Below are 12,887 nucleotides of genomic sequence, written 5' to 3'. Positions count from 1 at the left end.
TGTCAATCTTCAGCAAGACAGGGAGTTCTTTTCTAACCAGAGCCAGAAAACTCCCTCTGGAGAAACCTCACAAACAATGTGAAAAAAAACTTTTGAACTTTTCATGGTACAAAGTTTAAAATGAAAACAAAACTGGAATGAGTCAGTCTTGAGCACTTTCTAAGCTGTTCTGCATTTCCATAGCTTTACAAATACAGACATTTGGAAGCAGCATTTTCAGTTAAAAAAGAAGTAAAAAATACAATGTTTTGTACTGCACTAGCATAATTAATTTTCCTTAAATGGGAATAAAATTATTACAGTAGACAAAAATTTTAATATGTATAATCTCTCTGGATAAACCCTAACCATATTTTTGGTGTAATAAAAATAGGCTATCTTCCCAGATATGAGAATGCATACAATTTCAGACAGATTCAGGGACAGCAAAAACAATTTCAGTTGAAGAGCCTGAAGGAATCCTGCAATATTAAACACACTATTAAACACAAGTTTACATAAAGTTAATTGAGAATACTTCTCCTTATATTTAGCCCAACCCATATAATATCAGATTATAATGAAAGGTTTTCTCTTTTAAACATTAGATCATTATTATATTCAGTGACAAACAACCAAATTATTCTATTACTTTAATTTCAGCAAAAACTTTCAGAGAAACTCTGCAATGGCATTAACAAGCACTAAGTGGGATGAGAGGCGTTCCAGGGTACTGCAGACTATTTTCAGGGCTCAGAGCCCAATTCTCCATTGCCCCAAGGGCTGGGTGCCACTTCTTACTGTGGCAGGAAAATACCAAGTTCTTGGCCTATCAAAAAGCTAAAGCTTGTATCTTGAAAATTTCTGAGGGTGTGCTGGCCAAGTGATTTGAGGGGACCCTGTGTTGGGTCTCGTGCTCCTCTGTGATGACAGGCACACCTCCTGGATCACCTCTAACAGGTGATCGCCCATCCCTCTCCCCACTTCCCTTCTTTGCAGAAACAGAGGACAGGGGAGGTTTCTGGGAGATGAATAAACCACACTAAGCCTTTGAGTACCTCAGGAAAAGAGTCCGTACTTAACAAAGGAGAACTTGCATATCCCTGTGGATGTATTTTGTACAGTTTGTCCTCGTTAGAAAGGAAGTGAGTTTAACAGAGAATCCCACTCAGACAAACAGTTCTCCCATTTTATTTGGAAAAGCTACAAACCTGTTGCAGTTCACTTGCTAGTATGAAAAGCAAGCTTGAAAAATGGCACTGTTTGCGATCAGTGAAAAATGGTTTAAGTGGAATATCAGCAGTCAGGCTGAAGAACACGGTGGAATAGCCTGGGTAGAAGTGAGCAAATGCTACAAGCACCCAAGATCTGAATTTTAACTATGACACTGTTGTGGACATGCATCTGTCTCACTGACACCTACCACATGTATTTTCCAACTGGCCTTCTGGCAGCAGTGAAAAACTTAGCTTGGAATCACAGGGACTTTTTCCAGTTCACAGCAAAACTGTCCGAAGATGAGACTATTTTTCATTTGAACTTTATTTCTAAGCTGATTTTGTAACCTTCCCTAATCTTGTTATTCTGCATTCCCCTTCTCCATGGGCTTCAAAGGTTCTTTTTCGGTTGCTTATACAACCTCACCGCTGCAGTACGCCAGATATCTGAAGCATGGTATAAACGCAGCTATTACTACTGCATAATAAAAACAGAGAAGTTATTCATTGACCAACATTTTTCTCTGCCTTCCTAATAAGCATATCAGATCCATATATAAGTGGTGATAAAAAACTATGACCTAGCACTAAGTTTATCCCACAACATCCTCATTATGATGGTATTTAATTTTAAAGACTTTTCACCTGCATTCTCTGCAAAGCAGTATGTCTCATCATTACCTAATCATCAGTAAAGTTCTTTTCCAACATTCACTGACACAGACAAGAAATTAGCTATCTTGGAAAGACCGCGTTAGGGAGCAAGTGAAGAGTAACCAGCAGAAAAGAAAGAGGAGGAAGTCCCTTCCCCCTCAGTTCTGGCAACAATCCTGTTGGTCATTTTGCTTTGTATACTGCATGTTGCTTTTTGTCATGCTTTGTCCTTACACTGTCTTTTAAGGAACAAGCCCTTTGGCAATGAATAGTCTTTATATGCCTGGAAAACATTTCTAGCATGTTGCAGACACTATTGTAATATAAATACTCATTGTCTTCCAGAGTTTCGTTATCACCACCACTCTTTGACACAGCTTTGTCACTGTAAAACAACGTCCATTAAATTGTTTTGTGACACTGGCAAAGTGCTGTAATCATAAAATATGGCAAATGCTTCAAAAACCCAAAGATGGATTTTATTGAACTTGGTATTTCTTTTGACAATGCTGCCAAACAGTATTATGTCAGGACAACCTGAAGTAGCTTAGCACATTAGCAAATGCAAAAACTAAGATCTTTAATTGTGTCCCAAGACACGTGGAATAGAGAGGGAAAGAACAAAAGATTTTTGAAGCCAAATTAGCCTGTAAATTAATAACTATCATTAGATTTTAGCCAGGCACCATACTTGTACCTTGGTCATTTTCTTAGTTTTCATAGTTGGATGATTGAGTTTTGAGTCTGTGACTTTCATGTCCATTATGTTTGCTGAAGGAGTACACAACAAATGCAAAAGGTCTTTAACTCTTCAGTTTCTGTCTGGCAGAATGTCATTGTTTGCATTTCTGAAGTTTTTGAAAATAACAGCCTTGACTCTCTTCTCATTCAGCCCAGTTTAAGGCTACTGCAAGTCTGAGGAAATTAGATGAGTTAATTTCAGCTTAAAGCAACTTAGAGTAATGCCTAACCTAGTATTTCTGACATACCTCATATACCAGCAGTTAAAGAGAAACTCTCATTAAATCTACATTAAAAATCTGGCCACTTTATGCTCTGGACTTAAAACTTGCTTTTAATCCACTTCCTTCTGCCTTTACCACTTCATTGTCTTCCCTTTAAGAAGGGGATTAAAGAAATTACTAATCTGAAACTTTGTTTTTAGTACCCATCTTTTCCAGTTCATTCAGCACCTTTATTGTTGTTGTTGTTAATTCAGCCTTGGAGCTTGTTGGTCATATTCACCTTGACATTTTATCCACTGGGCTTTCATGACCTTGTCCTCTCAGTACTCCTTCTGCCTTTCTAATAATTCATCCTGGTTTTCCTTCTCATTTTTCATGCATGTACCACAGGCACTTGTAGCCTTGGCACACTTTCTAACTCCTTCTACATCTTTCACATAGTACATTCAGTTTCTAACATTCCTCCAAGTCCTACTGCTATGCCAATTACTTTTAAATCCAGTTCTACAGGAGAGATGATAAGAACCAAACCATTTAAACTGCGTACATAAAGCCGTCTCACTATAATACAAGCATATCACAGTCTTAAACCTCACAACAGCCTGTGTGGAGCAAAACCATTAGTATTCCTTTTCTACAGTGACAAGGAAAAAAAATCACTTATCCAAAGTGATGTGAAAGCTTGCAGCAGCCTCTGGGTTACCAACCAGTGGATTCATTTCGCCTTTCTTCCTCCAGATCTGGATACTGGCTCATGTGTTTTACACTTCTTGGGTTTTAGAATGGATTTGCTTAACTTACAGGCAGTGCAGAACAACGGCAGGCACTGCGTGTCACCAGCCCAGCCCAGGGAGCAGAGACTTGCTGTCTTTTCTCCAAATTGTTCTCTGAGAAGATGGGCAGGAGAACCCACCCAGGAGGAATCCTTGTTCCGGCTTACCACAAGGCTCTGAAGCACTGACCACCATGTTGGGCAGGAAATTGCAAAATATACTCCACTTTCATAACACAGACCACAAGCAAGCAAAGACACGATCAAGCAGATCGATTGGAGCTTACACATCACCTCAGAGGACTCCAGGTCCCCATGTGGCTTCTGACACCCAGCTAAACTGTGTTGGGACTTTTGTCCCTCCACCAGCACACTCTGCCAAATCATCTTCCTTTTTCCCATCAGGAGCTTTGCCATGTTCATCAAAGGATGGGCCCCAGCTCCTGGGTTCTCCTCCTTTCAGCAGCCACATCACTTGCTCCTTCTCCATGCTTTTTCCTTTTCCTTTTCTTTATCAGCCTGGCTCTGTCCCTCATTACCACCGAGTTAGGTGGGACACAAGCCACGTGTTATGAGGGAGCCAGCGCACGTCCCTCCCGCTCTGCCAGCTATCCAGCAGGGATATTTTAGGGCCTAAGGGACTCACAAAACCTGGCCCTCCACTGTTGCCGCCGCCATCCTGCCTGTCATTCAAAGAGACAGCGCCCGCCTTCCATGTCACTCCCTGCTCCTCGGTGACCCCGCCTCACCTGCGACGGGGACGCACCCCCGAGGGGCACCGGGGTAGCTCGCTACTGGGGACACGGGCACCCACGGGCTACCGACACACTGCCCGCCCAGAGACGGCGTCCCAAGCAGCCCAGGACGATGACAATCCCCAGCAGTCCCGTCCCTGCCGGGAAGGCCGCGCTGGTCGGAGAGAGGGGAGAGGCCTGTCCCTTCTCCCGGCGGTGGGCCCCGCGCCCGCGGCGACGCCGCTCAGCCCCTCCGCAGCGGTGCGGAGGCCGCGGCCGCCCCGGCCCGGCCCCGCCCGCCCGGCCCCGCCCGCCTGACGCGCCGGCGGCGCTGGCGGGCTGGAAGTGGCGTACGTGCACAGCGGGCCGCGGGAGTGGCGCCTCCTCCTCCTCGCCCCGGCACAGCGGCGGAGGCGCGGCGGGGAGAGGCGGCGGCCGCGCCGGCCCGCGCTGCACCGGGGAGAGAGGCCGGCGGGGAGCGGAAGGCAGCCCCGCACCGCGCCACCCCGCTCCCCCTCGGCCGCTCCGCCGCTGGCGGGGCGGCGATGAGGCGGCGCTAAGCGGCGTTAGCGGCGCAGGGAGGGCGGCGCGGGCCCCCGCGCCCCGGCCGCCCCGGAGGAGGCCGCGGGCCGGCGGAGGCGGAGGGCAGCGGGACCCGCAGTGGAGCCGGAGCCGGGCGGCCATGATGCAGTGAGCGCTCCCTCCCCGCGCGGCCGGACGGGGGCCCGCGTTAGCGCCGCTCCCGCCCGCCTCCTTACATAACATAACCCGGCGGCCGAGCGGGGCTGCGGCGGCGGCACCAGCGCCATGGCGAATGACAGCGGCGGCGGCGCCGGCCAGGGCGAGAGCAGCGGCGGCGGCAGCAGCAGCAGCGGCGGCAGCAGCAACAGCAGCAGCAGCGAGCGCGATCGGCAGTACTGCGAGCTGTGCGGGAAGATGGAGAACCTGCTGCGGTGCGGGCGCTGCCGCAGCTCCTTCTACTGCAGCAAGGAGCACCAGCGCCAGGACTGGAAGAAGCACAAGCTCATCTGCCGCGGCGGAGGCGCGGCGGCGGCGGGGGCGGCAGGGGGCGCTACCGAGCCCCGCGGCGGGCACCCCCAGCCGCCTCGCGCCCACGGCGGGGCCGCGGCAGGCGGCGGCGGCGGCCGGGCAGGGGCCGGCAAGGGCGCAGCGCCGCCGTCCCCGGACGCCCCCGCCGAGGCCACCCCGCTGACCAACAACCACGTCGCCGCCGCCGCAGCTGCCGGCGGTGAGGCGGAGGCCCCGGCCGCGTCCCAGGCCCCGTCGCCCTCCGGGGAGGCGGTGCTGCTGTACCGGGACAAGTCGAACCTGTACCCGGGCGGCGTGCAGGCGGGACCCGGCGGGGCCGCGCTGCGCCCCAACGGGCAGACGAAGTCGCTGGTACCGCAGCGGCTGGCGCTGGAGTACATCGTGCCCTGCATGAACAAGCACGGCATCTGCGTGGTGGACGACTTTCTCGGCAAGGAGCTGGGCGGGCTGGTGGCCGAGGAGGTGCGGGCCCTCCACCACACCGGCCGCTTCACCGACGGGCAGCTCGTCAGCCAGAAGAGCGACTCCTCCAAGGACATCCGCGGGGACAAGATCACCTGGGTGGAGGGCAAGGAGCCGGGCTGCCAGACCATCCGGCTCCTCATGAACAGCATGGACGATCTCATCCGGCACTGCAACGGCAAGCTGGGCAACTACAAAATCAACGGCAGGACGAAAGTGAGTACGGGAGGGAGGGAGCCAGGACCGCCGCTGACAACCCCCTCGGCCCCTGGACGTGGGGAAGTTGCGGCGGGGGGCAGGAGCGGGTCGGCGGAGCCGGCGCTTCCCCGGGCGCGGCCGTGTGTGCGCGCACGTGTGCGGCTGTGTGCGGGTGCGCACGTCCGTCCGTCTGTCTGTGCGGGGCTGTGCGTGTGCCCGCTGCTGCTCCGCTCCCGTGAGCCGACTCGTACTTGTGAGCCTTGCCCAGTTCTGGGTTACTGTATCCGCTTGTGGGCTCCTCTGTACAAGAAAGACAAGGAGCTGCTGGAGAGGGTCCAGTGGAGGGCCACAGGGATGATCAGGGGGCTGGAGCATCCCCTTAAGAGACGGCGGGTGCTGGGCCTGTTTAGTCTAGAGTAGACTCGACTAAATGAGAGGGGATCTTTTGAATGCTTGTAAGTATCTCAAAGGCAGGTGTCAAGAGGATGGTGCCAGGCTGTTTTCAGAAATGCCCAGCGACAGGGTGAGGAGCAATGGCCATAAACTTAAAACACAAGAAGTTCCACCTCAACATGAGGAAGAACTTCTTTACCTAGAGGGTGGCAGACCAACTGAAGCAGACTGCCCAGGGAGCTCGCGGAGTCGTCTCGCTGTCTGGAGTCATTCAGCAACCTACTTGCTGTAGGTGATCCTGCCTTGGCAGTGGGGTTGGACTAGATGATCTCTCCGGAGGTCCCTTCCAACCCTGACAATTCTGTGATTCTGTGACTCTCGCCCAGCCCCAGCGGGCCCGGGCTGCAGCCTCCGCGGTGGGCAGGTGTTGTCCCGAGGTCAGCTTGGGGGATTGCTCTCCACCGGGAACGTGTGAAAGGGTTTGTTTGCCTCTTCGCTTTTCCAGAGCAGGGAAAAAAGGCAATCTCATTTATATCCCTGTGGAAGCTTATCTGCTGGGCGATGAGTACTGAAATGCAAGTTTTCTTGTGGTCTCCCGAAGAAGTGGATAACAGCGCTCCGATGTGCTCCAGGAAGCCGGGTCAGCGTGTGCTGGGCACCGGCTGCAGAGCGTCCCGGCAGCAGCGCTGAGTGGGGAGCGTGGAACAGCCTGTGCACAGCGTTTGCAGGCTCACGTGAATGGGCCGGGTTTTGCTAAGCCTTGGCCCAGAATGTGACCTTCCTGGTGCTGCTGGACTTAAAATGTGTGGGGGAGATCCGCATCAGTGAGTGAGTTGCCCAGTGGCACTATAAACCCATGAGTTAAAGTGCGGCCCTCTGGCAGTGATGCTTCCGTGGGATGCGGAGTCACAGCCATGAGGAGCAGGGTGGCTTTGGGCTGATATATTTTTTATTTTACTGTCATCAAGTCTCTTTTTCGCAAAGAATCTTACTCTTTTAACTCTATTTTGAGATCGGAGAACTGAGTCAAAAATCTCCCATTGTATTAGCCTAATTTGCAATTCCCTTCTAGTCCTTTAAATAAAATTCTGGCCCTTGTTAGAAGACTAGTAATGAATATTCATTAGTATCTTTTCAGTTAAAAAAGAAGAAAAGAGGGATGAAGCCCCATCACGCTTTGCTACCTCTATTAAAACATAAGGAAGCCAGTGAATTGGTAGGAGCCATCCCACCGAGGTGGTTGCACTGTCACAGATGGACTGTTGTTGCTGCAGCTGCAGAATCTCAGCTGGTAGGAAGCTGCGGGAGGAAGGGAGAAACTGGAAGGCAGAAAACAGCCCTGGATTTGTTCGGGGCACGGGAAACTCCCGTGATAAAGAAAAGTGGGTGGGGATTTTTTTCTTTTAATTTAAATGCTCTCTTTGCGTACCTTCAATTAAATGAGTTCTGTGCTAAAACTTTTTAATAGGAGCATGATCTAGAGTCCTCACAGATTCCTGTGGGACTTTTGTAAGCCAGCTTACGTTTCAAACAGTCTTAAATCTCTTCAAGGCTTCAAGTTTGCACTCTAAAAATATCACTGATTTTGCTGGGTTTCAATTTTATGCAGCCGAGAGGAATACCACATCTGTTTTTGTGTGCTGTGGTGTGCTTCTGTAAAGAATATGTGCCAGGGTTTTAGAAAAGGGCTTTTGGAGTTGCAATCCTGAATCATATGTTCGGTTCCTGGACTACTGTATTTTACACTTCTGCTGTTGCTAATTGTGAAAGAGAGAAAAATCTCTTAAGGTGGCGTGCCTTTGTGGAGCAACAGCAAAGCAGTGGGATTGTTTAGCCCCCCTTGGTTTTCAGGCACTGATGAAATCCCTCTGTATTTGGGATGTCAGAACAGGTGCAGGAGTCAGATCAGTAAAGGTGCAGTATTTTGCTCCTTGGTAGTACAGAAATGCATTACTTTCTGTCTTCTCACCTTCCCTCATTTCCCGCATAAATCGGTGCTTTCAGTGCACAGGAAAGCTCAGTTCCCTAAATTTTCAACAAAGCAGAATGAAAACTGTCAGTCACTCTCATAGAATCACCTCACCAGAGCTGAATTAACAAAAGCAGATGATACCTACAGTATCACTTCAAATAACTTGTATACCTGTTGGTGTTGTTGGCATTGAACTTGCCATCATTTCTATAAAGTGTCTAAAAGCAGTATATGGAAAGGAGAAAAGAAATGGTTCTGAGATGTGCACTGTGCCTCTCTTAGCTTGTAAACCTACCCAACTGTCAGGGAAAACGCGATGTTGTTTTAATAGAATCTAATTCAAACTGATTTACATTCAGCATGGCCAGTCTCTAAAGGTGAAGGGCATGAAATACGGTCAAATGTCAAGTGTGAGAAACCTGAAATTTTACTGTTGAAAGTCTCTAATAGACTCACTGGGCTACCTAGAACTGATCTGCTTAATGATGTGGTTCTGCTTAGTCCTGACTGCCAGCAGATGACACTCCAGCTGGAAGGTATCTATATAGCAGTAGGTATAAACTAACCAAGTACCTTTGAGGCGTGTGGAGGGTATAGCAGCATGTATAAGAGAATGGCTAACTCATCTTGGAAGTCCTGACTTACTGCATTCCTTGCTTTTGTTCTCTTTCTTTCCATACTCTGTTTCCTTCTTTTCTCTAGCGGATGGTGGTGCATACTTGCATAGGTGAGCTGTAGTGTCTTTCTCCTACTTTCTGTTATTTTCTATTTTTTTCTTCTTTCATCTCTTCACAAAATATTAATTCTCCTTTTTTCCTTTATCAGTTGCCACACTTTTATGTGCATGTATTTCTGTTTCCTGCCTGTCCTATTTTACATAGTGGAGGTACAAATATGCTCATCTAAGTCAGGAAAAGGAGTGTTGTGATTCTCACCGAGGTGAGAAGGTTTTTCCTCCTTCTCCACACAGAGGCTGAGAAGGGGTTAAGGGAGGGGGCAGCTTTATGATTTTTTTGCTCAGTTTCTCTTTCCTCTCATGTGGATTCTGCTGATCTGAAGCTTACATCCTTTACTGGTCTTGCAATAATAGTGGGACTTCCTAGTCATGGACTGGATTGCTAATAATCACCATATAACTGGACCTCTGATCTATCAGCTATTCCTGTTTCTGCCCCCTGTTACACCAGTGCCATCTATCTCCTAAACCCTAACCCAAGCCTTTTACTGAAAGGAGTTTGAATAGACAGTTTGACAGGCCTTGTGACATCCCTTTAGTTTTTTCTTCATTCCTACCCCTTGAAACCTGTCAGAAGGTTCAAATTGGTGCATTTAAATGCTCTCCTGTCTTTACCGGTAGGTCAGTGACACACATTACTTCTCAGCCACCAGTAGCTTAAAAATTTGCTTTATTTGTTACACATCATGCAAGCTTGCTTTTCTGCTTTTTCTTGTGATTGCTTATCTTTTACTCTCTCTCTACGTCCAGTCTCAAAATAAATTGACCTGATTTGAAGTACTTTAACTGTTGTTCATAATTCCCTTTGTGCTCATCAGTTTTCAGTGTGATGCTGCACACTGGAGCATCCTGGAGTTTCTGAAGACCTGGAGGACTTTGGATTCAGACTAACCTGACTGTGCCCTATTAAATTATATTCTTTTAAAGTTAGTAATGCTTCTTCAGAAAACAGTTCTTCAAGGGTGACTGAATTTCTCATACCCTGCTGTTAATTTTTGTATAAAGTAGAAAGAAGAGGCTGTATGCTCTTGTGACTTACTTATACTGCATCTTTTCCACAAACATGTTGGATTAATGTTACCAAGGAAAAGCAAGATTTATGGATGTTCTTTCTGCTATATCTTGTTCTGCAAAGTGTAAGAGACAGAGAATAAGGACTTGACAACCAAGCAGGTACTGGAAAGCAACAATGATGACAAAATACTGGTAGAAGAAAAGGAAAGCGAGTGCGGGGGTGGGTGTGTGCATCTATTGCAGCTCAGGTGAGTCCTGCTCTGACAGGAGAACCCAAGATCTTAGGAATGTAGAGTGGGGGTCTTCCCCTCAATTTGCTTGTGGCATGCGCTGTTACAGAGATCCTTCTGTATCATTCTGAAGATTCATTTCATTACCACACCTTGAATATATTTCTTGGTAGAAAACTTACTGCTCTAATTGGTTCCTAGTGAATGACCATATGGGTTTGAATCTGCCACTGAGTTGTGGGAAGGTGTGGCCAGCTCTCTTGCAGTCTCCCAGTACTCGCTTGAGTTGCTTGACCTTGAATAGAATATGACCAGTGCTCATCCTTATTCCTCACAGCAATATTGCTGTTGATGATGGTGTTCTCTTCTAGATAAGTGTCTTGGTCAGCAAAGGATTGTATGGTGATTCATACAACAGCCCACACACAGTTCTTATAATTCTGTTGGAGTAGAGCCCTGACATGCAATGAGTGTAGTTTTCATTTGTTGTTCTTCATGTACAAGCATTCTGGATCCCAAATGGAACAGATTATCGGAAGACTGTCTGGGGTGTCTCTTTCGATTGAAAGTGATCTTTCGATTGAGAAGCACAGCAGAATCCAGAAAAGACTCTTGTTTACCGCCAACCTGAATGTTGCTGAGATTCTGGTTGGTTCTCCTACCAGAGAAAATTACAAAGATATGCTAATTTCTGAGGGGCAGCTGTGTATTGATTTTAACTTCAAAGTGAGATATGAGTATAGCATGTCCAGGGGTGGGGAGCACCACCTGTGTCTGCCAGGAACTTCTCTGTGTGTTAGGCTCTGGTTCAGTGAACACTTTCAGCTGGCACTGCTGGAGAAGCAGTCACTCTTCTTTGCCAGCACAAGTGTTTACATGGCCATCCTGTGAACTGGTTTGAGGAACTGATCCATCTGAAAAATAAATTGGCAAAAGAAGTGCTCCTGGTTCAGTGTTCGGATGTTTGTGCTGGCACAGGGGACTGGCAGATGGTGAGACTTTCTTTCAGCAGCACAGCAAATTTATGCCAGTTTAAAGTGTTTGCCAAACTACAGCCTTAGTTTAGCTTTTGGAGTCTGATTCTCCCAAAATTTGCCCTTGAAAATTTGAGCGCAGTTTAAGAAATCTTTGATAGCTGTCGATTTTGTTCTTTCTTAACCTTTCTTTTCTTTGTTCCTCTCTGTACAGTGTGAGACTCAGTTCTTGCTGTCAGAAATGCATTCTTCTGTCCTCCAAGAGTCTTCCTTGTGACAGTTTTATATAGAAACTTTGCTGGTCAACGCACCAGGTGATCCCATGTAACATGTACATGGGATTAGGGGATGCAAAGAGGGCCATCAATAAACCTTCTACCCTGGACTTCCATAGGGCAGATTTTGGCCTACTCAGAAGACTGGTTCAGAGGGTACATTGGGAAACAGCCGTTGAAAACAAAGGGGTCCAGGAGGGATGGACACGCTTCAAGAAGCAAGTCTTGAAGGCACAGGAGCAGGCTGTCCCAGTGTGCCAAAAGGCAAGCCGGTGGGGAAGACTGCCAGTCTGGATGAACAGGGAAATTTTGAAGGAAATTAGAGGAAAAAAGAGAGCTTACTGACTATGGAGTGGTCTAGTAACCACAGCGGTGTTGGACCAAGGGTTGGACTTTGTGATCTCAGAGATATTTTCCAACTCGGTTGATTCTATGATTTTATGTGCAGTGGAAACACGTATTTTCTCCAAATCAAAACTGATTTCCCCACACACCCTGCAGCTTCAAAATCAACCGACTCTTATGCATATTGGCTGTCCCTATCAATTATTCTAGAGTTTTATAAGCATAAAAAACATTCTTGAGTTCTCTCTTTCGAGACAGAGCTGGACTGTCATCCTCTGCAATGAACAGTGTGCTGCAGCTTGCTGCTCTTTGCTGCTGGTAAGGAAGGTCCCTACTCAGCCCCATCCTCTTGTGCCCCGTCCACTTCTTCTGCTTCAGGGGCTCTGTCTGAAATAACTACTTTCAGTACTATTTCACATTTCGTGTCCTGTTTCCTCTCTATTGCCCCATGCATTAGCATAGCTCTGTGAAATTCTGAGTTGGTTTGTTGCTCATTTTTGACTAACTAGAGTTCATTTTTTGAGTTGTTACTGTTCTGGAGATAAGGAACCTTTAATATTGTAGTTTGTGCACATCAGTGATTTCAGTACGCTGTGGGTAATTAATTTTTTCCTGTTAGTGATATCAATGATTTTCCGACCGTTTAGCTGCTTTCATGTTCCGCGCTGTCTTTCCTGCACAGAATGGGCTCAATTTAATACTGTCCAAAAATCAAACGGGATGCTTCTCATCATAGCTGTACAGCTCGAGAGGAAGAGCTGTCTTCCCTCCGCTGTGGCCTCTTGGACTGAAATTCCTTGGAAGTGATGTCCTGCCAAGTCATAGGACTGTCTGAACAGCAGTTCTCAGATCTCTGCATTAGTTGTATCAGTAACCTTGACTGAGAGATGTTTTTCCCTTTTTCTAAATGATACCTA

The 12,887-nt window shown here is 47.8% G+C and overlaps 2 protein-coding genes across 3 annotated transcripts in view; one reads left to right on the top strand and one right to left on the bottom strand.

Moving 5' to 3' along the window:
- Positions 1–2,314: 2,314 nt before the first annotated feature.
- LOC114064549 (atherin-like) lies at positions 2,315–5,032 on the bottom strand. 2 transcript variants are annotated; one of them, XR_003572773.1, is made up of 2 exons: positions 4,337–4,583; positions 2,315–3,319 (listed from the first exon to the last, which is right to left on the bottom strand). XR_003572773.1 is itself a non-coding variant. In XM_027897722.1 (2 exons), the coding sequence occupies exons 1-2, from the start codon at positions 5,003–5,005 to the stop codon at positions 3,308–3,310; spliced, it is 342 nt and encodes a 113-aa protein (XP_027753523.1). In that variant the 5' UTR covers positions 5,006–5,032; the 3' UTR covers positions 2,315–3,307. The 2 variants fall into 2 exon arrangements, 1 of the variants encoding a protein (XP_027753523.1); XM_027897722.1 differs by lacking the exon at positions 4,337–4,583 and adding an exon at positions 4,676–5,032.
- Positions 5,033–5,113: 81 nt separating this feature from the next.
- The window catches only part of EGLN1 (egl-9 family hypoxia inducible factor 1), a 35,106-nt gene continuing 27,332 nt past the window's right edge, over positions 5,114–12,887 (top strand). The window contains exon 1 of the mRNA XM_027897719.1: positions 5,114–6,049. Coding sequence (XP_027753520.1) covers positions 5,129–6,049 — 921 coding nt within the window. The 5' untranslated portion in view covers positions 5,114–5,128. The remainder of the gene's footprint in view (positions 6,050–12,887) is intronic.

This window comes from Empidonax traillii, unplaced genomic scaffold (assembly GCF_003031625.1).
Source record: "Empidonax traillii isolate 1590-97213 ecotype Southwest subspecies unplaced genomic scaffold, ASM303162v1 scaffold556:size416722, whole genome shotgun sequence".
NCBI lineage: Eukaryota > Metazoa > Chordata > Aves > Passeriformes > Tyrannidae > Empidonax > Empidonax traillii.
This window is presented reverse-complemented; position numbering and strand designations above follow the sequence as displayed.

Excerpts from the sequence above, each read along its gene's own strand:
- LOC114064549 (XM_027897722.1), bottom strand. The coding sequence starts at position 5,005 with ATGGCCGCCCGGCTCCGGCTCCACTGCGGGTCCCGCTGCCCTCCGCCT.